At 45.4% G+C, this 26,689-nt stretch overlaps 3 protein-coding genes across 7 annotated transcripts; 1 reads left to right on the forward strand and 2 right to left on the reverse strand.

Moving 5' to 3' along the window:
• Nucleotides 1-218: 218 nt before the first annotated feature.
• slc20a1a (solute carrier family 20 member 1a) lies at nucleotides 219-7,137 on the reverse strand. 3 transcript variants are annotated; one of them, XM_062451645.1, is made up of 11 exons: nucleotides 6,949-7,137; nucleotides 5,505-6,190; nucleotides 5,227-5,367; nucleotides 4,993-5,078; nucleotides 4,759-4,855; nucleotides 3,022-3,141; nucleotides 2,704-2,916; nucleotides 1,907-2,378; nucleotides 1,500-1,685; nucleotides 1,010-1,094; nucleotides 219-661 (listed from the first exon to the last, which is right to left on the reverse strand). In XM_062451645.1, exons 2-11 carry the CDS (start codon nucleotides 5,851-5,853, stop codon nucleotides 506-508), a joined length of 1,905 nt encoding a protein of 634 aa, XP_062307629.1. In that variant the 5' UTR covers nucleotides 5,854-6,190; nucleotides 6,949-7,137; the 3' UTR covers nucleotides 219-505. The 3 variants fall into 3 exon arrangements, with proteins under 3 accessions (XP_062307629.1, XP_062307628.1, XP_062307626.1); XM_062451644.1 differs by having other exon boundaries at nucleotides 2,695-2,916; nucleotides 6,908-7,137; XM_062451642.1 differs by having other exon boundaries at nucleotides 2,695-2,916; nucleotides 6,949-7,136.
• Nucleotides 7,138-10,477: 3,340 nt separating this feature from the next.
• vgll4l (vestigial like 4 like) lies at nucleotides 10,478-15,479 on the reverse strand. 2 transcript variants are annotated; one of them, XM_062451401.1, is made up of 6 exons: nucleotides 15,245-15,479; nucleotides 13,159-13,282; nucleotides 12,722-12,956; nucleotides 11,996-12,071; nucleotides 11,460-11,538; nucleotides 10,478-11,399 (listed from the first exon to the last, which is right to left on the reverse strand). In XM_062451401.1, exons 1-6 carry the CDS (start codon nucleotides 15,309-15,311, stop codon nucleotides 11,144-11,146), a joined length of 837 nt encoding a protein of 278 aa, XP_062307385.1. In that variant the 5' UTR covers nucleotides 15,312-15,479; the 3' UTR covers nucleotides 10,478-11,143. The 2 variants fall into 2 exon arrangements, with proteins under 2 accessions (XP_062307385.1, XP_062307384.1); XM_062451400.1 differs by having other exon boundaries at nucleotides 10,478-11,538; nucleotides 15,245-15,478.
• Nucleotides 15,480-16,956: 1,477 nt separating this feature from the next.
• syn1 (synapsin I) lies at nucleotides 16,957-24,952 on the forward strand. 2 transcript variants are annotated; one of them, XM_062451398.1, is made up of 14 exons: nucleotides 16,957-17,261; nucleotides 17,483-18,015; nucleotides 18,528-18,585; nucleotides 19,490-19,581; nucleotides 20,321-20,477; nucleotides 20,600-20,689; nucleotides 21,588-21,650; nucleotides 21,828-21,970; nucleotides 22,093-22,167; nucleotides 22,405-22,507; nucleotides 22,607-22,756; nucleotides 22,914-22,983; nucleotides 23,082-23,667; nucleotides 24,250-24,952. In XM_062451398.1, the coding sequence occupies exons 2-14, from the start codon at nucleotides 17,714-17,716 to the stop codon at nucleotides 24,377-24,379; spliced, it is 2,019 nt and encodes a 672-aa protein (XP_062307382.1). In that variant the 5' UTR covers nucleotides 16,957-17,261; nucleotides 17,483-17,713; the 3' UTR covers nucleotides 24,380-24,952. The 2 variants fall into 2 exon arrangements, with proteins under 2 accessions (XP_062307382.1, XP_062307383.1); XM_062451399.1 differs by having other exon boundaries at nucleotides 16,958-17,261; nucleotides 24,288-24,952.
• The last annotated feature ends 1,737 nt before the right edge of the window (nucleotides 24,953-26,689 follow it).

A 26,689-nucleotide genomic window follows, 5' to 3' on the forward strand; every position in this document is an offset into this window, starting at 1 on the left:
AATTAGTAGCGAATATTCATGTATGTGGCATTATAAACGATCTTTAAATTATTATTTGAAATAATAATTATATATTTGAAAAAGACTGGAAGTATACTTCATATACCCCGGTAAACAGTTGCATCTCAAAGTTTTTACTAATGACCAAAATATACAGCTTAATATAAACTTTGTCATTGTAATTGTATAACAAACATATAACCACAAACAGATTTTGTAAATTCGTATTTATTTAGAATCATGTTTCAATTACAAAAGTGTTGTAACATATTCATAGTATATAACACACGATTTGTTTACGTGTCTGAACAATAATGATTAGACAAGAACAACAATTCATTGAGCACATTATATAATAATCAACTGAAATGATATTGTGTTCAACACATTATAGTAATTCAACAGTAACATTTATAACCAACAGTCTTGACTTGAAATGTACACATAACTTAATATCTGGTGAAAAAAAAAATTGTAGAGGAAGGGCGGAGTCCGGTCCTGGGGCTCACAGGATGACGAAGGTGAAGAGTGCCATGATGGCAGCACTGATGAGCCCGGAGATCGGCACGGTAACGAACCAGGCGATGAAGATGTTCCGGAAGAGACGCCAGTCCACAGCCTTCTTAGAACGCAGCCAACCAACCGCCACAACTGATCCCACCTGCGTGACGCAGCGAAACGTTTACTCATTACAATGGTCTCCTGGGTCAGGTGGCTGAGCGGTTAGGGAGTCGGGCTATTAATCAGAAGGTTGTTGGTTCGATTCCCGGCCGTGCCAAATGACGTTGTGTCCTTGGGCAAGGCACTTCACCCTAATTGCCTCGGGGGAATGTCCCTGTACTTACTGTAAGTCACTCTGGATAAGAGCGTCTGCTAAATGACTAAATCTAAATTATGTGTTCTTCTACTGGCTGTATTTCATGCTGACAACTTGGAACTGTGGATTATGTTTAACTGGTAAACTGGGCTCAGGGAATTCAGCCATGTGTAAAAGATGCAGCTTAGTTACCTTGCAGTGGGTAGTGCTAACTGGAAGGCCAATGTTGGAGGCCACGACCACTGTTAGAGCTGAAGCCAGTTCAATGCTGAACCCACTGAAGAAAGAAATACAAGTTTTTACTCCAGCAATGATTATGCACTTTGTAACACGTCCTATATGTTAATTTAATATGTTAAGGGAGTCAGTGGCTGAGCGGTTAGAGAATCGGGCTAGTAATCAGAAGGTCGCTGGTTCGATTCCTGGCCGTGTCAAATGACGTTGTGTCCTTGGGCAAGGCACTTCACCCTACTTGCCTCGGGGGAATGTCCCTGTACTTACTGTAAGTCGCTCTGGATAAGAGCGTCTGCTAAATGATTAAATGTAAATGTAAATTTGTTTGATGTCAAATCTTGTCTGCTCTATTCGACACACCTGACATGCCTGAAAAAAAAACCAAGTATTTCACAGGAAATAACTGTGTGCATCATGTGACTATGAACCTGAACTGTGATTGGTGTACCTGGACGGCGTGATGGGAGTGAGGTCCTTCCCCATGGTCTGTATGACCCTGCGGCCCCACACCCAGAGCCCAGCACAGATGCCCACTCCCCCATACAGCAGCAGCCAGATGGGGGTGGGAGCAGTGGACACGACCGAGCCACTCTCATAGACCAGCCACAGAGCCACCAGGGGTCCTATCGCATTGCTGAGAGAAAAGGCCAAAAAACAACATCAGTGTTTAGTCTGAGTAGGCATGAAAATTGATTAAAAAAAAGCATTAAACCGGCCCCGTGTTGACCCGGTGTCTTTTTGTCTTAAGTTTGGTTTCAATATGGTTGGGAACTATTTTTTTCATCATCCTGTATGCTAACTCTACACATGCTTGTTTCCCAGAGCCCACGTTGATACAAGGCCGTGTTGTCGTACCTGACATCGTTGCCTCCATGGGCGAAGGAGCCGAAACAGGCGGTGAGGATCTGGAGGAACTGGAAGAGCTGGGACACCTCAGGCTTATCCACCTCCAGCTCGTCCTCCTCCAGAGGCAACTCCCCGCCCGCCTCCACCGCCCCGGCCCCCTCGCCGGGTGCCACGGCGTCCCCCCCCGCCACCGCCGAGCAGTAGCTGTTGTAGCTGTCCAGCCGGGAGCGTGGCTCCTGCGTGTCGTCCGCCTCCTTGTACCTGGGGTCTCCCTGGATGCCGTAGATGGCCATGGTGTAGGAGGTATAGCTGTTGTTTCTGCGGATTGGCCGCTCCTCTATCTCCCCGATGCAGTCCCCGACCTTGGCCAGGTGGAGCCGGTGGAGGAGGTCTTTGTAGAGGCCAGAGTCCTTGCTGACGATGTGGGACTGGCCGCTGCGTGGGTCGGTTATGGTCATGGGGCCGACAGAGCCGTTGAGCCCTACAGTTGAGGGGGGGAAAAACGACAACATCCCATTCCGTTCAATCGACATGAAAAAAAAGTTGTTGTTTTGTTTTGATTTACGCATTTAGCAGACGCTTTTATCCAAAGCGACTTCCAAGAGAGTGTTTTACAAAAGTGCATAGGTCACTGATCATAACAACGAGATAGCCCCAAACATTGCAGGTAGCCAAATATGAATCATACATTGTGAAAACCAAATAAGTCCCAAAGGGAAGAACAATAAGAGCATGTAGTTAGACAAGTTACAATTAAACAGCAAGTTTAAGGTACATTTCCGAAATTTTGGTCATACCCGTCATACCGTTAGAGTCTAAGTCTTTGGTGTCCATGTCCTTATTATCCAGATCTGGATCCTCAGAGTCTCCTATGTTGAAGGCCACTCTGTCTCCCTCTGCTGGTGGGGTCTGGGGTGGTGGACTTGGGGGCCGTGGAGGAGGGGGGGGGTCCTCCGAGACTGGTTTGGACGGGGTCTTCTCCATCAGAGGAGTCTCACAGGGCCTCTGAGCTGCCTCGCCTGAAAAACCAAGCACCCAATTCAGACCAGCGCACAGCAGTAGGCAAGGCGAAAGTGGAGCCAAAGAATAATTTCAGTGATTTTAAAACTGCGATAAGGACATACGTCTGATCTTCTTCTTGAGGTGCGGGCAGACGATGAACCACACGACCAGAGCGGTGGCGAGGCCGAAGCCCAGAGAGAAAAGCAACGTCCCCCACCATGGAAACTGGTCAAACCCCAGCACTGAGGACAGACAGGAGACAGGCGTCTTACACCAGAGGGAGCGGAGCAGGGCGCAGCCACTCAAACATCCACACAATCCAGTATAGCCACTATATCTAAACGTTCTCATTTAGGGTTGTGCACTGAGAGAGGTTCGAAAGCAACTGCCAAAAGCTCAAAATGGAATCGTGGGAGTCAATGTTTACATGTACTGTGGCTCTGAAGATGGGAAAGCTGCGTCCCACCACCCCCCACCCCAAGAACCTCTCAAGAGATAAGCATGGGTACAAACATTTCCTCTCGCTGTGAAAATCAAGCCCCTTCTTGTGTTGTGATCATGTGACAGAATTTCCCATGAATGTTTCTAATTCTAAGCCCCTTCACAGACGCGTGGGTATGACCTTGGCACTGGCCCGGGGAGGACCCAGTCTGCTCCAAACAGATAAACCAGACAGACAAGCACTGTGGCACAGTGATTATGCTTTTAGACAAGACTCATTAAGGAACCTGCCCAGTTTAGGCCGGACCAGTGTCACATACTAGATCACCATCTAATTCTATGAACTGCACTAACTGGTAGGAACTGTTTGCTGTTCTAGTTGGATAGCAGACCTACTGAGGACATGGTGAAAAAGTGACTGTTATCTCTTACTGTCTCAAGGGAGCCATAACAGATGAGCAAGAAATTAGATTAAACGTGACAGTTACAAAACAAGCCACAGGCAGAGAAACTAGAGCACATAAAACGGTTAGTTCTGCCAATAGTGCAAGTAGTGTTCAATCAAGTGTTTGTGCGTGTGTGCTTAGTTCTATGAAAGGGAAAGTGTATGTTTCCATGGAAATATATGAAGAAAAAGAACAGGAAGTGTGGAAAAAAAACGGTAGCTTAACCCGGTGTATATGACAGTCACTACATCATGATGTGAGAGTGGATGTATGTGCATGTACGTGCACAGTGAAAACTGGTGTGTAATGCGAGCGGGGTGGATTTCATGGTGGATATTGTTCCTTGTGAGCGTGTACGAAGCTATCTGTGTGTAGAAGGCACACTGCTGTGTAAGGTGAGATGCAGGTTGTGTGGTGTGTGTTATTCCTTGATAGACACACACCGGCCTGCAGCCTTCAGTGAAGGACCCAGGCCAGTTGTCTTCTGGAAAAGTTCAATCCTGCAAGTGAAACAGAAAGGAGCAAATGGCCCTTTTAATAACCGTTTTCCCCTCAGGGGATTAATAAGATAACTCACAGCAGAAGTTCACAGCGTTCTTTGTTGTTTAGAGAACCAACACGCTGTTTAAATCTCTGTTATAGCCACCTGCTCTGGATTTAAGCTGATGTCATTAAAACAAGAGGGATCCACAGTGTCTTCTAAAGAAACATTTTAATCAGACATTCCTTTCAAACTCCTGTCCCAGGTTTTGTTTTTTCACAGCCGGCATATCAGTACTACAGCCGTGGAGCGAGCGTTTGGGGTTGCTGTGTGTCATGTGATGAGAGTTTGGGAGGGTGTAGTGTGAGGAGAGAGAGAGAGAGAGAGAGAGAGAGAGAGAGAGAGAGAGAGAGAGAGAGAGAGAGAGAGAGAGAGAGAGAGAGAGTTTAGGAGGGTGTGGTGTGTGCTAAGTGGGGGTCTACTGTACTCACTAGGGGCTCCTGTGTACATGATGGAGAAGGCGTTGATTGCCATGGTGACGGCGTAGAAGACAGGAAGTGCTCTTAGGCCGTTGGGGACAGGGTCATCCTGGGGGAGGAAGATAACGGCTTAAAAATATAATAATAAGAAGGGATTGAAATAGATCTTTAGTCCATGCATATTATTCCCACTGGTCCCCCCCCCCCCCCCCATGGTCAAAACACCTCAAAGAAATGTCATCCTACCTTGTTCAAGATGAACTTACGAACAAAGTAGAAGAGAAATGCTGACATAATGCCCGACAGCAGAGGTGAGAGAAACCACGATGCCACTGATGAGAGAGAACTGATGTCATTCAGTCTGTTTTAGTGTGCTGACAGATGGAGCAAGGTTTCTTTTTCATCGTTAACATCTTGTCAAATCATGTCAAAAACAAGCACAGAATATAACCCAGAACAGAACACAAGAGATATACACACCAATACGTAGAAGCTCCACCCACTGTACCCCCTGGTGGCCCCTGGCCACCAAGGAGAAACCAATAGTGGCTCCCACTATGCAGTGGGTTCCAGAGATGGGTAGTTTCAAAAACGAAGCTACCAACTGCCACACAGCAGACCCTGTAACAGAAAAACAGGAACTTTTCCACCTCGTTTTTCCCCCCATTTCGACTACAAGCTCAACGGAATCCCCATTCGTCCTGGCTCAACATTTCAACCCCCAGGTGACGTCAAGGCGGGAGGGGGGGAACTCTTACCGAACATGGCGCTGATGGAGCCCGCCATGAGCACGTGTTCGGAGCCGTTGTACATGTTGACGTCGATGATCCCCTTGCGGATGGTCTCGCTGACTTTGGCCCCTAACAACATGGAGCCCACCGTCTCAAAGACCGTGGCCAGGATGCAGGCCTGCCGTAGGGTGACCACGCCCGACCCCACCGCCGTACCGAACGAGTTAGCCACGTCATTGGCGCCCACTGAGAACGCCAACACGAAGGCAATGACGAAGCCTAGCACTAGTAGCCACAGGTATCCAGACATGTCGGCTTGATAAGCCAGAGCCATAGTGGTGGCTACCACCCAAGATGCAAGCGTTGTAGATTCCATGGTAATAAATGACTTTGTGTCTCTGTGTAAAGGTTTATGAGGTAGGGTCGCTATAGACTGCCACTGCAGTTCTAAGTTGTGTCTCAGTGATAACAATGTGTCACTGTTCTGCCTTTCCTGAAATAGCCTAATCTACTATTTAAAATGTATGTATATACACAAACAGTGTATCTCCTTTCCAAGCTGAATGTAATGAAAGGCTACAGGGAAGGGGAAAACAATAATTGTTATGTAAGTATAGAGGGTTTGTTTGTTGGTTTGTCTGAGGGCTGGGATAAAATGTTGATCTGAATGGTGTCCATTGTGTGACAGTCTTGATAGGTGGTATCTCTCAAACCTGAAAAAAGACAATAATTTAACACTTATGACAGAACGGATAGGCTAATCTTAAATGTCCATAAGTTCATACAACATTGATTTACGGAGTCTAAATACAGCTGGTGAGTAGATCTGACCTGACGCCTGTAATGTGTCCCCCCCCCCCCCCCCCCCCTACTGCAGTGCTTTGTGTGAGGAGAGGAGTTCGTCCTGACATAACGGGTTAAGCTAATATCTATGATTACTTAATCATCTCATGACTTAACCTTATCCTAACATCATTTAAATAATGATCAAACACAGTCTTATCTAAGCCCTCCACGAACTAAAGACCAAAACTGTTCATTTAAAAACATTGGCGGCATTCAAGAGATATTTAGATTCAGCATTCAAAAGGGCAGCCGAAAGTGAACGTTTTATCATTCTGGAGAGGTTAAATAAAGTGCGTCGCGTCATAACTCCAAAAGAACACTTCGTACAACCGCAATCAACACTACATGACAAACCTAGTCAACAATGTAAAAATTATTATAGTGAAACAATCGATACAGGTTACATGTTATGGTTAGGCCGCTGGCTCCTGTACAGTGCATTTGCACCATACGGACGTCCAACCATACAATGTGCGCGAACAAGTGCGTCAGTCATGCGCGTCTGACTCATGTCATTACTAAAATGAAACGGTGATGAATGAATTTGTATCCAACAATAACAAATTAAATATATAGACACTCACCAAATAGGTGAAACAAATAACTCGATGATGAAATCGTTTACCTCTCCCCGCTTAGGTTTCTTGGAGCGTTCGTTCGACACGAGCTGTCAACTGTGCGGCAACTGTAAACTTTCGGAAGAAGTCGAGTTTGAGTTGTTAATGGTGGTCGTTCTTTGTTTAGATGTGAAAATTGTAAATGGGCTTATATATTCTGTCAATGGGTGGAGAATGGCTGCATGCGCACGCAGTCCCAGAATCATGAGACCCAGCTGCGAGAGGCAGCAAAGCTTAATATTTAGCTTGTTTACAGGAAACATTAATTAGCTTCCCGTTTTAGAAAGGCACACCTTGTTCAGACAGGGTGATAATTTTACCTGTCTTAAAACCAATACACGTTATTTACAGTAGTATGTTGGTGAAGAATGCTTAAACAATTTATAAGGCCACGTTAAAATAGGCCTACACCAAACTTTATACATTTATAAAAGGTTAGAGTGCAAACAAAATCCTTAATCTCTCTCTCATTCTCTCATTCTCTCTCATTCTCTGTCTCTGTTTCAATCCCTCTCTGTCTTTAAATAAAACCTATAATACGTTTTACTCCAGTTTAATTATAATGGCGATAATCATTTAGCACTGTCAAACACTGTCAAAGCCCTTAAAATTATACTTGGATTAGTGAATAACTTTTTCTGTGAAGTTTCCATAAAGATCTGCACAACCTGGCAAGTCAGCGGAATTAGCCCCTCTCTGTAATGCAACATTGCACTCAAAATTGCTGATGGCTTCCCTTTAAACATTACTGATTATTTCATAGTTTTTTAAGATGAGGACCTAACAACCTCAGTGTTGTAGCTTGGATTTCGCGACAATGTTTTAGTCAGTGCTCAAAGGATACACATGACTCTGGAACAGACATTTTTGACCTCAAATCTATAGGAATGAGGTAAACTAAGCAGAGCGCTGCAAATGACTGCAGTTCCAAGTCTATTCATCTGTTTCATAATAAAATAAGCTGTACAATACTTCCAAAAGAAGAAATGACATACGAAAATCAAAAGAAAGTTTAAGAAAGTGTTACTTTTTAAAAGTTAACACTTTGAGAAATAACTGTTTTTAATCCTTAATAGGTCGATGAGTTGATAACTGACGTGTGTAACGTCTTCATGTGAGGAATACATTGTGTTAATAGTCAGGAGGAAACTGGAACAGGTGACCAGATGTGCAGTCTCTGCCGTCCCTCTCTGTGAGTGTGTGAGACTCTCTCCCATCTTTCAGACATGGTCCGGTCAGAAAACCACAAGGTTGGTCTTCCTCAACTTAGACCCAACCCAAACTTTTAGATGAAAAAGACAGAATGTTCTTAAAAGTACTTGCGGTTTGCAACTCACTCACCCTCGGGCTCTACAACTACACCCCCAAGAAGAGAAATCTGTGAGAGAATTGAGTTTAATGTTTCTACATTTCAAACATGTTAATGGATTTCAAGCCAGCGAGTTGAGTTGGGCAGTCGTTCAAGGGGTAAAGGAAGTTGCAAAAGCATGATATCCCAGTCAGTCCCACTGTCCTGGAGTTTGAATGGACAGGGAGTCCATGTTTAATGTGTAAGCAGAGGTGTTGTGTTGTAATACAACAAATGTGCATTCTGTCTTCTTTTAAGTTACTTTCCATACATCTTTTCACAATTCACTTTGGTAATCCCTTGCATTTCCCAGAATTCCCCAGATTGCCATGGCAATTCATGGCATAACCATAAGAAATCATTATGGTAGCTTTAATGATTACTGTCAAGCAAAAACAAGAGTTGTGTTGGAGCCGTTGCACATCAAATGTGTCATTTCGGTCTGAGCTGAACAATGCTTTTTGTTTACCTTAGGAGTGGTTTTTGGAGTGTCTCTCAGTGCAATGTCTGTCTGTGATTTTGCTTTATTCACCTCTAAATACCTACTCACAACATTCTCTGGGCGGTTTTGGTTTCCCACAGTGTTCTGTGGAGCTGTAATACTTTGATTGTCACTTCTGTTTTGGAGGATCATGCTCAGAGGCAATTTGAAGGTCTGTAACACTGCCCACCATTGTTTATAAAGATCATTTAATAAGCAGTGAGTTGGTGAAGCTCTCACAATGAACAGGCTGAAGGACTGTTCAAACAGCACTCCAACAAAACACCACTTATATGTGCCTCATAGCTACAAAATACCTGTGGGAGAAAATATAATAGGGAAGATATCAATCTGAACTTGTAGAATCTGCATGCACACATGTATGAACACACACATACGTACAGGCCTACATGCGTGCATGCATGCACGTGCACACACACACACACACACTTACTAAGCTTCATTGTTTAAAAATCTGTAAAAATGGGTTTTAGAACCTGAGTATTAAATCCCTAGTGGTATGGCTGTTGAAGACTCACCCCCTGGTGGTAAGCCTTCTTATGTGTGTATGTGTGTGTGTAAAAATCATTATTTCTAATTGGTGGTTCCCCCCAGATCCTCTAGATGGCATTAGCACCTCTTCCCATGTCAGGAACCAGTAGACAGTGACTGGGCCGGGCTTGACTGTCTACTGTTGTCAATTAGATATTAATTAATATCTTTATTCTTAAATCGGTAATGTAGCTGACACTGAAACATAATAATAATCTAGGAGAAGTGTGTACGTTCAAGAGGTATTTAACTTCAGATGTGAGAGATCCTGAATCCCACTAACGGAGATAAACAGACTTGTATTCTGTTTTATTTCCCCTCTCACTTAATTCTGGAAAGCCCAAAGCGCCACATGAGGAAAACTTTTCAAAGCCTGCATATCATTAAGAGGGTTATACAAGACCGAACATGTAAAAGACGCTCTGGATAAGAGCGTCTGCTAAATGACTAAATGTAAATAAGCAACTGAAAAGCAAGATTCGTTCTCAAGCTCAGGCTTATGTTTGCCCTACCTTCCAGTCACTCTTTCCCTCCCTCCCTCCCTCCCTCCTTCCCTCCCTCCCTCCCTCCCTCCCTCCCTCCCTCCCTCCTTTCCCTTGCCAAACTGGATCGGTAGGATCTTTCAGAATCATTTTCTCAGGAGACAGGAATGTTAGAGCACAAGCCCTACAGCCTGTTTGAACTTGCTGCGTACATTCCCCTCAGTGTCCCAAGGGAAAGAAGCTTCAACCAACTTGCTTGGCTAACCTTTTACCTCACTGTTAATTTAAGCTCAGGAGACCTCTCCAACTCCAAACTTCCTGTCATCCCATTGACCAATAAGAACACCGACCTGCTTCTCTTCACTGAATGTCAGAGTGCCTCATCAACTGTGTGACCAGGTGTACGTGAGTTAAAGGATGTGTTACAGACACACAGTGACTCACCGCTGAAAACTCAGTCTGGAGTGCCACAGGGCTGTGTTACCAGACAGTAGGTACCTGTAGTCTTTTGTTGGATGTTGTTTATGTCTTGGTACTATAGGCAGTGACTCATATTGTAATTACATCCTTATCAGCACTCTTCAGGGGTCTCAAAGGTCTGGTGATGCTATTTGGAATGTAGGTTCGAAGACATTGATCAGCAGTAGCAGCAACATTTGATAGTTCAACAAATCGACAGATGAAACATACTTTATGTTGAATGAATGTATTTCCCAAGTTTTAAAGTTATACATATGCTTTTTTGTGGAGTTGTATCCATTTTGGGCGCATTGGTATAATCAATTATGGAGTTACATCTAGTAATAAATAACTTATCGTAACTTGGTGGGGGGGGCTATAAGCTGGCAGTACTGCTACATAAGTGTCACTGTGCATCACATGTAAAAAATACAAATAAAAAGATGAAGTTGTTAGGAGTATATACAGCAGATGATTAATTAGACTGAAAGTAAGGACCCAGATATGTTGAAATATAAATAGGAATTACAATTGTGGTATCTTCACCACATGAAATGAAGGAGACAGTTAGTGAAATACAACATTGGAAATATTTCCCACATCCTATGTCAGAGATAGACATTCTGTTGACAAGCAATTACATCACACAGAATTCAGGAGAAATAAAAACATCACAACAATGTGAGACTTTGCCTTTTGACTCAAAACTGTCGCAGAAACAGAAAGTCGTGATGTATCGAAGGGTTCTACTAAACAGTGCGTCGTACATCAATCAGCTCCTCCTCTCTCAAACATGGTGTGGAAAAGCATGTGTTCATTCTTGACGCTCCTTGAAATGCTGTGTTCGTTCTTGTCGGGAAAAGCGAGGAACGGTTCTCGCTTTATTTGGTAGACCAGAAGGTTGAAGTCGTGGAGCTCGGAGACTCTTTGAGGGATTGGTTGGGGCTGTGGCTGTAAGTGGGGGAGTGAGTCACGCTGGGGCTGCTGGGTGGGGAGGATGTGGAAGAGGAGCACGAGGAAGACTTGGATTTGATCTGGAGCCATTTCTCCCCCAGGGCCTTGGCGAAGTGGTCGTCTACAGAGACACTGATGCTGATCTGTCTGGAGGAAGCCCTCTGGTAGTCTGGGCCCAGGGAGGAAGCCCTCTGGTAGTCTGGGCCCAGGGAAGAAGCCCTCTGGTAGTCTGGGCCCAGGGAAGAAGCCCTCTGGTAATCGGGCCCCAGGCTCCTCTGGAAGTGCTCATCCACCACACGATCGGAGCTGGCCTGAGACACCACTGGAAGTGAGAGCAGGGGGAGAGGCGCTCAGGTTTACGTTACATTTACATTTAGTCATTTAGCAGACGCTCTTATCCAGAGCGACTTACAGTAAGTACAGGGACATTCCCCCCGAGGCAAGTATGGTGAAGTGCCTTGCCCAAGGACACAACGTCATTTAGCACAGCCGGGAATCGAACTGGCAACCTTCAGATTATTAGCCCGATTCCCTAACCGCTCAGCCACCTGACTCCCTATTTCCGTTTCCGCCCACAGACGTACACTTCTCGACGGGATCGATGAAGTAATGACCCGTTGGGAGAGCCAGTGGGATGAATGTGTTGACGCAAACAAATGTGTATGCTCTATGTTATTTCAATTATTATTAACATGTGAGCAAATGACATGTTTCAAGTACCATATATTATTAGACGTGATTGTTATGTTGTTTTAACATCGTCAGCAGTATATCCTTACCTGTGGAGGAGCGGAGTGGAAGTCGACAGACAGTGTTTCTCACCGAGGGAACACAGGTGATGACCGAAGGACGGATCTGGTCAACGAGACAACGAGACAAAACATCATTAGTCAGCCAAACTCAGTTCGGTTATTCATTTAGGTTTGAGATGATGCATAGCAAACAAGCGTACGCCCATGCAGCAATTGACCATTGTTTGATTTTTTTGGTTGCCCAACTGTATAATCAGTTTATTCATTTCGCTAGCTTCTCTCAAGCTCTACGCCTATCCAGACAAGTTCAGATTCTGGCAAAGCTAATGAACCAGCTTTGTTTGGGCATGGAGGTCCACAGAAACACCCCCATGAGGGTGGCAGAAACAGGTCAAAGAGACAGCAGTGTGTTTGGTCTTGTTGATGACATACCTCCCACCATTGCTCACATTTTCTAGTTGAATCCGGCTAGATTGCATATCTCGGACAAGCAGGGGCCTGCACGGGCTCTTAAGGAAGCGAGGGTGAAGAGGAGCGGTTGGAATCGCTAGCTAACCAGCTTGGAGAGACAAGCAGGCTTCGCTTGCCTGCGGCGGGGAGTGGGGGGGGCACTAAGCTCCCTGACAGATACACAGTGTTCTGTAGGGCTTCACTAATGACCGCAATGACCGCAACATGGGTGATCCTTTGTAAGCTAACTTTCCAAACAAAAGCACCTGAAGCCATGGCCTGTGGAGAGGCAGCTGAACGTACCTGTATCTGATTGGCTGGAGCGGGCTTGCTCTTCTCCTCTGTCCTCTCCGGCTCCTTCCTTGGTTTCTTGATGAGGTCCAGTGGCTCGTCCATGCATGGTGTGGAGTAGAGGTGGCTGGGCAGGGGCTCCATGACTCGGGGGCTCCAGGGGGATGTGGGGCTTGGGGGGACGCTGAACCCAGCCGCAGGCCTCGGAGCCCCTTTGGAAAGGCTTCTTCTCAGTGCTCTCTCTCTCCTGGAAAACCATGTAGACGATGCATCGTCATGCACTGATCTTACCGCCATCGTTCTCCCCTCATACTTTCACCATCCTCTCCATGCACTCTCCATCATGCCCCTCACCATAGGCCCATCACACCCCCCATCACACAGACACACAGCCTTCAGGTCCAGTGTTTGTCAGTGATTGGATTGAAAAAGGAAAGGGTTTCACAAACCTTTCCTCCAGAGTTAGGCCCCGGTCGGAACTGTGCTTGCGTTTGATAGGGTGCACTGGTGGCACTCGGACTCTCTCATTGGTCATGTGTCTGAACCGGTCCTCGCTTCTGAGATTGGGCTGACCTGAAGGAGTAAAGCACAACCAACAATTGAATATCTGAAATGGATGAATGAACATCTATTTTAAACTATAGACAGCTGTCTGTGTATAAATATAAGACAGTATATACACATAAAGACAACATGTAGCTATAAATAGCTACATGTACTATCAGTCTATAGCTGTAAGTGTAGGAGAATCAATGGAGTTTGAAGAGGCTGTCCTTAACTGTTGTGGCATTAGGTGTGGCATTCCATGGGAAAATTAAAAGCTGTTATGATCGGTTGTAGGCTACATCCTCTCTGTTGTACAATTTCGTGGGAAAACGTTCCAGTCACTGTTGATTGTAAACTACGTTCGGCTGCAGAACTAGATATACCTGAAAAGTGAATATTTCAACATAGCCCAGCTGATTCAATGCTAACGGTAAACCTTGTTTTTTGTCTACACACGATGATGATATCCTGATTATTTCCTCATAGAGGTGAGGGAGTGTGTTCAGTTTGAGTCCAACACCTTTCTCTTCACAGGGCCTGCTTGGTGTGGCCCCCTCTCCATGTGTCACACAACAATGACTACCGCCCTCAGACTGGGCAGTCATACCTACACTCTTACAATGAAAGAACTTTCTAAAAGTCATCAACAGGCGCTAAGATCCTCTGTGATGTTAAATGGGGACGAATCACGTGTACACACTGTATGTCCAGTGCAAAGGGACCTTTGGTGAAAAAAATTGTGCATTGCTACCTGTCACTCTTAGTATCCCCTCTTTCTTTTTACTAACAAACCAACCTCATTTGATTATTCATATTTAAATGTTCTTATTTAAACGCTCTGGATAAGAGCGTCTGCTAAATGACTAAATGTAAATGTCATGCCTGAAAGCCTATTCAAATGTAACTGTTACTATCCTGAAATAACGAAATGCGAAATTACCATGCAATGTGCCACTGTGTGTTCAAGCTGAGATAATAGGGGGTGATTAGTCTGCAATGTAAAACAACACAGGAGTCAGATGGCTGAGCGGTTAGGGAATCGGGAAATTAATCAGAAGGTTGCCGGTTCGATTCCGGCTGAGCTAAATGACGTTGTGTCCTTGGGCAAGTCACTTCACCCTACTTGCCTTGGGGGGAATGTCCCCCGTCTCAGTTGGCATGACCGGGAATCGAACTGGCAACCTTCGGATTACTAGCCCGATTCCCTCACCGCTCAGCCACCTGACTCCCTGTAAGTCGCTCTGGATAAGAGCGTCGGCTAAATGACTAAATGTAAATGTAACACCAGAGTTCCAATGTGTAGTCCCTTTGACTTGAAAGTCTCCCAGCCCCATCTTACTTATGACAATCGACACCCTTCCCAGTCTAACCTCTGACCCACAAACCAGCCCTTCAGACACAGGCTGGTCACGGTGGAGGACATGTGCTGGGGGCCCGGGATTAACCACACCTCCAGCTATTTTCCTAGCCAGAGGCAAGGTTATTTCTTCGCTATCAGTGATGGAAACATTGCCCAATCATGGCCCAATCATTCTAAGTACCAAACTAACTGAATCAGCATTCATGGAAGCCTGTGAGATTCTTTGTTGAATTTTTGGGCAGTGTGGTGTGGGTTCAGGATGACATGATACAGTATATGGTATCTAGCAAAGCATGAAGAGAAAATATGGAGTTTTCTTCCAGAGAAGACAATCTCTTGTCTATTTCTCAGATTACTTTTGCATGGTGATGCTGTTTTGCTGGAGATCATATTTCTCCGATAAATTCATGACCGATTCTAGCACGCTCATTTAGGTTTCTTAGAGATACATACACACCAGACAGTTAAATTCTATATAGTTTAAAAAAAATTGATAGTCAAATAAACGTCTTTCAAACTCCTCATTACAAATCCAGTGAATTCATCAAACGTTTGCAGTATTGCACCAAGTAACAACAATCTCAATTCGGCATTGTTTGATGAAAAGAACCAAAGAAAAGTAATGTTACCTTCCAAGATGTAAACTTTGAAACCACTGCTCATCCGAGTCAGGTAGTGGAAATTCGCAACGGCCATAGTTGCTGGTCTTTGTGTGTACGAATAAAGCCTAGTGCAGAGGATCACTTCGACTGTTGGAGTCCTCAGACACAATGAAGCCCAGTGATCCAGGTAATGGAAAGGTAATGAGACTCTGAGGCAGAGCACAGCCAGGTAGCGTATCAGGTGAGTTCAGAGTGCTTCCACCGAAGTCTGTTGCCTCACCATCATTGGTGTCTCTCTAGCCAATGACGGCACTCCCTTTCATTGATGTTGTTATTGTGTCGCAGGCAGAGCGTGAACACAGGTACTTTGGAGAGTTGAAACAGTGTTTTAAGTGTTCTCTAGTGCCACAAACCCAACACCATGTCCCTCACAGCTTTTGCAATAGATAATGTCAGGACTGAACATGACTGAAGCAGTTATACTTTCCAATAACATTCACTTCAACATAATAATTCTGATTCTGATAACAATAATTTGTTTAACAATTATTATTACAAAAAAAACACAAACACAAACATGTTAGGGAACATGTTTCCTATTTCTCTCCTAGATTCCATGGGGATTTTTCAAGTGTGTTTTTTTGTCTGCTTTCTGAAAATCAGCACCTGTCCACCGCCCCTCCTCTCTCCTAATCTACAATCTCACCAAACTGCATTTTTGTGAGCGCTTAGCCCACCGGAGCTACAGTCATTCCACTGACCTGCCTATACACGCACACAGCTGTGCTGAGAGCCAGTAATCCAAAGGCTTTTGTTGATGGCCAGACAAAGGCCCCTAAGTCGTGGAAATGCTTCCACTATGAGAACAGTCTTGCCCGAGCGTGCTGGACAGTCTGGTCACACACCAGTCCTCTCTACAGCCCCCACACGAGACCCCCACAGTCGGCAGGAGGTCCAACAGCACGGCACACAGGCTCTTTGAAGGTTGTTGTGTATTGTAGGGTAGTTTGCAAACATCTGTACATCTGAACTGAAGGTATTTCTGACAAGCATCATGTTGATTTGTCAATGCATTCAAAACAAATAAATTACCAAATGACAATAGAATCTGTAGTCAATAATTGAACTCTTTTGCTTTTTAAAATGTCTTTCCCACGAGTACCCCATTTTAGTACCTTTTTTTATTTATTGCAGGCCTGTCACAATTCACATCACTTGACGCAGCGGCAATGAGAAGGTGACATTTATTGCCTTGCCGTTGAAAATCTGGTTTATTCTGGTTACATTTTGATGTAGTTCTGTAAAAGTGCTTTGTCTTCTTGTCTCAGGTGTTGCTTGGTTTATCTTACTTAGGCTCGACAGTGACCCCTTGAGACAAATATGCTAGCATGCATAGTAACATCCGAAATACTGTATACTGTGAGGCAACAACGCATTTGGACACTCATTCAACCCGTCTTACAGGAAATTGAGCTTTTGTAAATATACGTATGCCTATCATACGTAACGTATGTTTATATATAGCCTACTTTTTTCTCTCTTTTGTTTTTACACATAGTGACAACATATGGTCCATTTCCTGTATTGAATTTGGTTATTTCTCAACACTCTATTTTTGGGGGCAGAGAACGATGCCACGTATAATATGTGTAGTAAGTCATAGACAATTGTATTGTGTATTTTTTTGCAGTCAATATCAAACAACCGAGCAACGCCCCTATTAGTGTATCATCAGCATCACGCTACGTCCTAACCTGGTCCTCTCCCCCAGCTTCCCCTGGGATGAAAGGGAGTGACGCAGAACCGATAGAAAAACTGTCTTGAACGCCAACATAGGTAGGGGGTGATGCTCCAACCATACGCTACCCTAGTTCCCCAGATTCAAGACAGACACACGGCCTGCCTAGTCTGAGGGCGACAGAGACAGAAAACTGGTTTAGTTTAGCCTCACTTTCCTCTCGACTTTCATCTTATCAGCTGACGTCAGGAGCAATAATTCTACGGATATTCTACAGATTTGAATCAATTTGGACAAGTGAATGAGGTATGCCTTAAGGTTTTAAAATCAGACGTTCTTGTTGGGTTTGTTTGTATTTACAAAATAACCGTAGGCTACTTTAAGGACACTTATTACACAATCATTCGATATGATTTGTATAAGCTAAGGAAATAATTTAATTGATGAACAACTGTCTTAACCCAATTTATATTCTGCAAACGAAACTATATGATGATTATTTTCCCTCCTTTACATTTTTCTTGAAGCACATGACTAAGCAGTCACGAATCTTCAAGCACCTGACAAGGCGACTTCAAAGAAACTGATATTTTTACTCCCTTGAATACTGAAAGGATCATTTGTTTTGACATTTAATATTTTTCTTCTCAAATGGCAAATTAGCCTAGGCTATACTGTCAAACTGAAAACCGGTCAATAGTGCATTTGCACCGAAGGATATATTTGACATCTTTACGGTCACATTTCTCATCTTCATCATGAATTATCTGCGTCGCCGACTGTCGGACAGCAATTTTATGTCCAATCTTCCCAACGGGTATATGACTGACCTACAACGCCCCGACCCGCCGCAGCAGACAAGCCCTGCAGTGTCGCCAGGGCCATCAGAGAGGCGTCAATCCACCAGCCAGCCGTCTGGCGGTGCAGGCTTTTTCTCCTCCATATCCAACGCTGTCAAACAAACCACTGCCGCGGCAGCTGCGACGTTCAACGAAGCCACGGACAGAGCTGCGACTGGGGCCAAGATACTGCTGGTTATCGATGACCAACAAACCGACTGGTAAGCAGACTTTTAAAGTAGGATGTAGTAAAATTGCACCACGTGATACTCCCCAGGCCTTTCATCAACAGTGGCATGCTAATATCTCCAAGTCAAACCATGACAATCACCCCTGCCAGACACACCACTGTTCGGCTATAGCCCACTGTCAACTTGACAATACAGCTTATGCTTTAAATAATGATACCAGCGCTGTGTAGTTGTGGTTTACACATCTCTGTATGCTGTAGTGACCTTAAGGTACTGTGTGGTGACCTTGATGAGGCCACCATGCTTATTCTTTGTGGAGCAGATAGGCTGTAGGCCTATGTCTGGCGGTCGTGACAGTGACACAGCCCACCTAAAGTTTGATTTGACTGCGATTTTATCGTGGCAATATGATATATGGCATGCACACCGCATGTAAGGATTGGATCCCTGGGTCGAAATCAGCATGCTTAGAATACCGCCATGATTCCACACCTGAATACTAAATGAACATAAACTTAAATTGTGTTGCATCTCTCCTTCAGGGTGAAAGTCTTCAAAGGTAAAAAAGTCCATGGTGAATATGATATCAGAGTGGAACATGTAAGTTTATCAATATTTCTTCGTTTCATTTAGCAGACGTTTTATCCATGGCGATGTACGAACAATGCATGTACAGCAGAAGATGAAGATCAGAAGAGTACATAGTTCTTCCAGTGTTTCTGTCAGAGTCAAGGAATGGTCTGTTTTCATTAGCCACATCGCAAAGCAAATCTCAGCTCAGTCATTCTTTCCCTTGTAGAGTGGAGTTCACATGTTGATCACTAGTCCTATTTTGGAACTATTCCAAGGAGGATGTTAATGTGTGGGTGGAGGCTATTAAGGGGCAGGTTAAAATGGATGTGTGCAGACTGCAGAGTATCCCTCTACCCTGTGGTAACCCTGGAGTTCATTCGACGTGCAGTCAGACTGCAGGGGGTCTCAGGATGAGGTGTAGGGGTGGAGACAGACCTCAGCTTCACACACTCTGAGGCTTTCTCTCACCATTGCTGTGAATTGAACGGTCCAACCCAAACGAGACTTGGAGTGGTGCTGCATGCAAACGCATCCTCAAGTACCTGAGAACAAAGAATCCTTTAGGAGACTAGGTTCCATGGACCCGCAGGCTGTAACAGCATGTATAAAAAATGCAGGAGAATGCTATTGCAGCTTATCGTAGCAGGCGAGCAGAGTAATGTGTGTGGGTGTGTGCGGGCGGGGGGGGGGGGGGGTGTTATGGTCGCACCCTGAAGCATTTTGTCTGCACCTCCTTCTTTCTGTTGTCTCCTTTCATGCTGCATTGAACTTTCTATTTCCCTCCACCCAACCCCCTTCTGTTTTCTTGTTTCAACTTGATGGTTGGTGTGGCGTGTGATTGGTCTGGTGTTGCTGGTTTACATATCCAGCAGAATGACTGGTCTGACGTTGCTGGTTGGTTCTGCTGTGTAACTGGTGTTCTCTTTCACAGGCTGACTTTGCAGAGATCAATCTGCTGGCTCACGCCACAGGGACCTTCAGTGTGGACATAGAAGCAATAAGGAATGGAAACAAGATCACCAAGTAAGTGTCCATGGTTGAAACTAGCGTTATATATGGATGTACAATACTGTACGTTTGTTTGTCTTGGTTAAGTGAATTGAGTGACATAAGCAATCAGTGCTGGATTATGCACATACACTTCAGGAAGAAAGGTTCTGTACATGTCTTCAAGAACGATGTGATCATTCAGTTTGGTTCTGGGTTTTATGAGTATGAAGCAATCTGAAGATGGAGAATCTGAGCACTTGCCAGGAATAATGACCAGCCAGCACACACACAGTGTCGTAAACAAAATCTCTGAGGCATGAAGGTCAGAGGGCGGAATTTATAGTACAAAGGGGAACACAATGACAGCATTCAGCCAACAGGTGTTTGTTATTCAATCAGGTGGAGACTACGTCATAGACCCATGTCTGTCACCAGAACATAATATAGATTATAGGAGAAGCATATATTGTCTATATGAACGAATAATACAACAGAATACATAAACATATAATAAGGCTATAGCTGATCTCCTAATTGTGATTAACAGAAGTACATAAGACCTTTTTCACTTATCTACTTTAAATCACTTACTCTTCTAAACACAGCGTTTGTCGATAATAGATGCTGCAGGTGGCTGAATGTGTTGTTTATGTGGGAAGTCTACCAACACCCAGATACCCAGGCTGAGATAGCAAAGACAGATGTTATCAGTTTAAACCGGACAACATCATGTGATGCTGATGTCTTTTTTCTCCTCCCTGTCTCTGTCCAGGTGTTTCAAGCCAGACTTTGTTCTGGTCAGGCAGCACGCGTTCAGCATGGCCAAAAATGGAGATTTCCGAAACATAGTGATTGGCTTGCAGTATGCTGGTCTGCCTAGTGTTAACTCTTTGCACTCTGTGTACAACTTTTGTGACAAGCCATGGGTGGTACGTATGTATGACAGCAGTCCTCATCTGGCCCTGGTTGATGATTGATGAACCAGAGAGTGATGTTCATACCACCTTTTATACAATTTGTCTTATATTCTGACAAACATTTATGTCTACAGTTCGCTCAGATGTCCAGATTGTACAAGCAACTTGGTCCACAGGAGTTCCCACTGATAGACCAGGTGTACTATCCCAACCACAAGGAAATGGTGGGTGTTCTACCATCTGCTCTGCTCTGCCCTCCTCCTCCTCCCCGCCTCCCTCCTCCTCCCTCCGGCACACACCCGCCCAGCCAGCCTCACATAGTCCTGTCCCCCAGGCAACTACACCGAGCAAGCCCCGTCTGTGTGGATCTGCCGCCCAGGGCAGTGTTAAAGAAGACATGGTTGTATTTAACTGTACTCCCTCTAAGGGTTAATTAAGCTAGCTCAGCCTGAGCTCTGGCCTGGTCTGTTTCAGTCTCAGACAACATTTACAAGGCCTGTAGAGCTGCTGCATACTGGGTTCTGTTGGTTTCCCCTCCTCCACACACAGCTCCACATAGAGAGGAGAGCTGCTCCTCACAGCTCCACATAGAGAGGAGAGCTGCTCCACATAGAGAGGAGAGCTAGTCCTCACAGCTCCTCATAGAGAGGAGAGCTAGTCCTCACAGCTCCTCATAGAGAGGAGAGCTAGTCCTCACAGCTCCTCATAGAGAGGAGAGCTGCTCCTCACAGCTCCTCATAGAGAGGAGAGCTGCTCCTCACAGCGTTGTGTTGGTGCAGCTGCAGAGCGGCCATGTCCCTCCCTGCCTCTGCAGGTAGGCTGTGTGTGGCCAGTCTCCTAGAAAAAAAAAACATGAATCACCCCTTAATAACGTTTACTAGCTGGCTTCGGTGTATTCTCACACAGTGGGAATGCACTGGGGATTATTTGTTTTCAGAGCTGCTTCCTGACCCTAACTGGCCACTCTATCTAGATGCCTAGCTCACCATGCAACAGTGGGAAGGGATCATAACTTGATAAACAATGATGATAAACAATGTACAGTACATGTATGTGACAAAATACATACATTTGGACATATGGCTTTATGTAGTATTGTTGTGTTCATGTTGTTTCATACAGATCACCACCCCTGGTTTCCCTGTGGTCGTGAAGATGGGACATGCCCACTCAGGGATGGGAAAGGTAGGACACAGGTCAACAGTTGTAGGAAGAAAATACAACAAAAGCATTTGCTAAATGTACAGTATAAAGTACCAAATGTAAAAATAGAGTGTTGTAGATTAGATACACGATTGACAGGGTTAAGGTTAATACTACTGATGCCAGGAGATGATAAAACTATTGATTCTCCTCCCACAGGTGAAAGTAGACAATCAATACGACTTTCAAGATATTGCAAGTGTTGTTGCCTTGACAAAAACCTACGCCACATCCGAACCTTTCATCGATGCAAAATATGATGTCCGTATCCAGAAGATAGGGAGCAATTACAAAGCGTACATGTGAGTTTGAGGAACGCCCACTCTCTGGTGGAGCGAGCGTTCTACAGTTCCGACCCCACGGCTAATCCACAGAACTCAGACGCTCTCGGAACCTAACTGAAGGTTCTTTTTCTGTTGGACAGGAGGACATCCATTTCTGGGAACTGGAAAACCAACACAGGTTCTGCCATGCTGGAGCAGGTGGCCATGTCTGAGAGGTAAGAGCTGACCCAGGCAAGGTCTGCCTGGGCTCCGGTCAGCTGTGTGGTTCTCCTGGGCTGGCCGGTCTGGGATGGCTGGGCTGGGCTGGGCTGGGCTGGGAAGGCTGGGCTGGGCTGGGTTGGGCAGACTGGTCTGGGCTGGGCTGGGAAGGCTGGGCAGGCTGGTCTGGGCTGGGCTGGGCCGGGAAGGCTGGGCTGGCCTCGGCTCACGGCGGTTCCCTTGTGCTCCGGCAGGTACCAGATGTGGGTGGACTCGTGCTCCGAGGTGTTTGGAGGTCTCGACATGTGCGCTGTGGAGGCCTTGCATGGGAAAGACGGGAGGGATCACATCATCGAGGTGAGGACGGAAACTAGTGGACGAGGAACCCTGAGGCACCTCACCACCTCAGATGTGTCCTAAACGAGTACACTAAGAGGTGCTTCTTCACCCTCCCAGGTGGTTGGCTGCTCCATGCCTCTGATAGGAGACCAGCAGGACGATGACAGGGCTCTCATCGCTGACCTGGTGGTCTCCAAGATGAACCAGACCATCCCTCACACCGCAAGCCCCTCCCTTACCCGAGCCACCTCAGGCCAGACGACACAGGTGAGGGAAGATGATTTTTAAATGTACAGCGCGGTGTGAAAGGATGCCCTCCAGTGAATGTGCTTTCGACCCAGGATAATTGAAGTCAAGTAGACTTGTTAGTCTCTTTCTCGTCAAAGTACATCCTCTGTTTTCATAATTTATGTGGTCCATGCAGAAAGCTCCATCTCCTCAGCCCATCTCCCAGCCAATAGTCCCACAAGCTCAACAGCGCCCCCCACCCCAAGGTAAAAAAATTATCTTCTGAAAAACATTGTAATCTCGTAAGGATCCACTTACAGGAACACCCTGCTGATATGGTGCGCTGTGTGTGTGTCCTCTGAAGGTGGCCCCCAGCAGGCAGCTGCTGGTACTGCAGCTCCTCGCCAGGGTGCTCCCCCCCAGCAGCGTCCCTCTCCCCAAGGCCAGCCCCCGGTCCAGGCCCCAGTCACCAGCCCCGGCAGCCAGCCCCCTCCGGCCCAGCCTCAGCAGGCCAGGCAGGCTAACCCGGCGCCCGGGGCCCAGCAGCGGGTTCCTCCAGGCCAGACGGCTGCTCAAGGTCAGAGACCCCCCCCAGCCCAGGGCTCTCCCCAGCGTACCCCTCCCCAGGCCCAGAGGCCTCCACAGCAGACTGGGGCCCAGCAGCAGAAGCCCCCTCCTGTAGGTCCGGGTCAAAACCAGAAGGCCCCCGGGGGTCAGAGGCCCCCCCAACAGAGGCCTGGTCCTCCGCCAAGGCAGCAGTCACAGGGGGCCAGCCAGCAACAGAGGCCCCCTGGCCCACGGCCAGCGGGGGCCACCACCCAGCAGCCTCGCCCGGCTGGTCAGGGCCAGGGAGGCCCTGGAGGGGCCAGGCCCCCCCTGCAGCAGAAGCCCCAGCCCCCCCAAAAGCCCTCCCAAGACAGCCCGTCTACCGGTGGCTCTCCCCAGCTGAAGTAAGTATGGCTGCTTCAGAACACAACCCGTAACCTCAAATTCCAGTATGCAGTAACTACTGTAGAGTGTGCATGATCTACTCATATACATAAACCTTCCGTTTCAAAGCCTACACAATCTTTGATATAAAAAAAACATACATTATCTCTCTGTCTCATTTGAAGGTGATTTGTTGGCATGTATTTCAAACAGATTGTCGGTGGCTTGCCAAATGAGTCTCTTCATATCTGCACTCTCACACATTTGACTGTTGCGCTTAATTATCATCAGGCATAGCTGATAAGGACAAAGAAACACCGATTTTTTTAAATCAGAATAAATCATATAAATATGATGATTAAAAAACATACCGAAAAAGACAATGCATGGGCATTCACTTTGCATATGAAGTTCAAGTCGATGCTGGACTTCAGTGATGCTTTACCGAATGGAGATGCACACTGTGAGAATGTCCTCCGTCATCCAAGAATGAGCTTCCCCTTCTCTCTTCCCCGCTGTGATCTGTGCTCACCATCCTGTGGGTTTGCTGCATGACTTTAACACCTCTTCCTCTCCTCTACTGCACCCTCCTCTCTTTGTAGCAAATCCCAGTCTCTTACCAATGCCTTCAACATTCCAGAAACGTCATCGGACAGCCTTAGGCAGGACGAGGCGAAGGCTGAGACCATACGCAACCTGCGCAAATCATTTGCCAGTCTCTTCTCAGACTGAGAAGGCGTATCCCCCCCCCCTTCCCAACCAGACAGAATGACAGACAGACAGACTGAAGGACAGACCCCGCCCCTTTTTCCTCAATGCACAACGGACCAACGGAATGACATCACATCCCTCTCATGGACTTTCATGTATTCTGGAAAAAAAATCCTCCTGTGATATAATCTACTGCCTGTACAAGTTCAAAACACTGCAGACACCACAAGTGTCTATCCCAAACATTCCCTGACAGCTTTTCAAGATGAAGTTTTTCACAAACAAACTCACCCATAGAGAAGCACAGACAAAAACATTCCTAATTCATCGTTCTGTGGTGGAATTGTATGTAAAGAAAATCTTTAAATCACATTGGTCCGTTTAATAGTTTGTGTCATTATACATGTGACATTTATGGACTTCATGATAAAACACTACAGTGAAAGATAACAGTGTATGGATGTTTTGACATTTGGACCTCATCAATCATTCGAAATTGTAGTATTTACAAAGTTTATGGGCAGTCTGTAAAAAAAAACTTGAACCTTATGCTGTTTCTACTTATCTGTTCATCTTTCACAGTAAAATCAGTGTGACTTTTACCCACGCTTGGGTTGGTCGTTCAATGAGTCAGTGCAGTCAGCATAGTTGCATTGTTGTTCACATGATCTCTGTTCAGCGTACATAAACTGACAGTTTTAACACCTTGCGATATTTTAGCTGCATGTCTGCATAGGAGACAATGGTTGTGTTTTCAACCACTCGAAACAGGCGCTTGTTACTGTGAAGTCACCCCGTAGTTGAACTGGTTAATATAGTAGAAGTGTGTATTTGTTGTGAGAATGCCTTTGCTGCTTTACCTTTTCCCCTCTTTTGTTAGACGACAATAAGAAAGCCCTCGATGTTCTCCGCCTGGGCTAGAAACATGCCTTATGATGAGAGAGTCAGATGTGATGAAGCTTTCTCAGGGACGTACTGGGTAAACGTGACTCTGTCGCCGTGAGGGGCCAGGTCTTTCATTGCACTGTTGCGACGTTGATGATCTCTGGGTGACGAACCCAGAAAGCGTGTGTTTTAGAATGTGTTTGTCGTTTTGAAAACGTGCCTACGCACAGAGTATAGCAAAACCATACTTGAATTTTACAGGGCACAGGTTGTGTCGAGAAGCACTTGTATCGTCAGCTTGTGTGATAGCCGAGCCACGGCTTCTTAACACCAGCCATCACACAGTCAGTTAGGGGCCAAGTCCAAAGAAAGCTCAGCCGAAGAATGTTCCTTGGTTCATCTCGACATTTCAAACAAACGAAGCGTATAGGATTGTCAGCTGTGGGTTTTACCACAGCAATAGGTTTTCTCCTTGAAACGTTTGATCCCACTATCGAGCGCTACGGATCGTTCTGTTGAGAGCAATCCTCGGATAATTACAGAATCTCTCTTAGAAACCATCCATTTGCAAGGCACTGAAAACGTCTTCCAAATAAAAGAGCACCCCATCCCAACTTGGGCACGGGTACACTTTATGGCAATATGATGAGATTAGAATCAGTTAGGAAAAGCAGAATCTCCCGGTGTAACCCTTGTGCTTCCCTGCTTCCCCTGCGCGTCAGCCTTGCATCCACAGTGGCACCTTGTGATCCGTGCATAGCCTAGTAGTGCATAGGTGTAAGTGTTGTGTAAACTGTTAAACCATAGTAGTATTGTCGTACAGGCACATGGTAGATCGCTAGTATGTCATCTCTCCTTGCTGCTGGCTGTGCTTAGTGATATTTTCCGTGTCTGTCACTGAACGTCGATTTCGTTTTACTTTGATTTGCAATTTCTCTTATTATCTTCATGCCCTTTTTTTTCGGTACTGTTGTTATTGCGTAATTTTAATTATTTGAACACTTTTTGTAAAATATTTTTTTCTAGTGCCATTACATTCAATGCAAACATAGTGTATTTGACTGTAATATGAAATAGACTTGAAAGTCATTTAACATCCTCTCAAAACTAATATAGTTACCATTAGAATGTACCATGATGTACATCCTGCCGCTAAAAGGTTTTGCTGTTGGAGCAAAGGCGGTTTTTGAGATAATCAATTCAGACAACGACAACAATCTAGAATTTCATTGTTATGACATTCCAGAGACTTGTTACATCATTCTCATTATGTTTTTTTGATGGATTATATGAATGTATGTTTACAGTTCCTATTCCGTCATTGCTATTGTGTGGTTTCCTCTTTCTAAATGCAGATTTAAGTATTTTAATTTTGAAAAGGTTGTTTCTTCTATCTACACTATGAATTTCTGTGAAATTGACTGTCAGTTGATGCCTGCCCGATGT

Source organism: Osmerus eperlanus, chromosome 25 (genome assembly GCF_963692335.1).
Source record: "Osmerus eperlanus chromosome 25, fOsmEpe2.1, whole genome shotgun sequence".
Classification (NCBI taxonomy): domain Eukaryota; kingdom Metazoa; phylum Chordata; class Actinopteri; order Osmeriformes; family Osmeridae; genus Osmerus; species Osmerus eperlanus.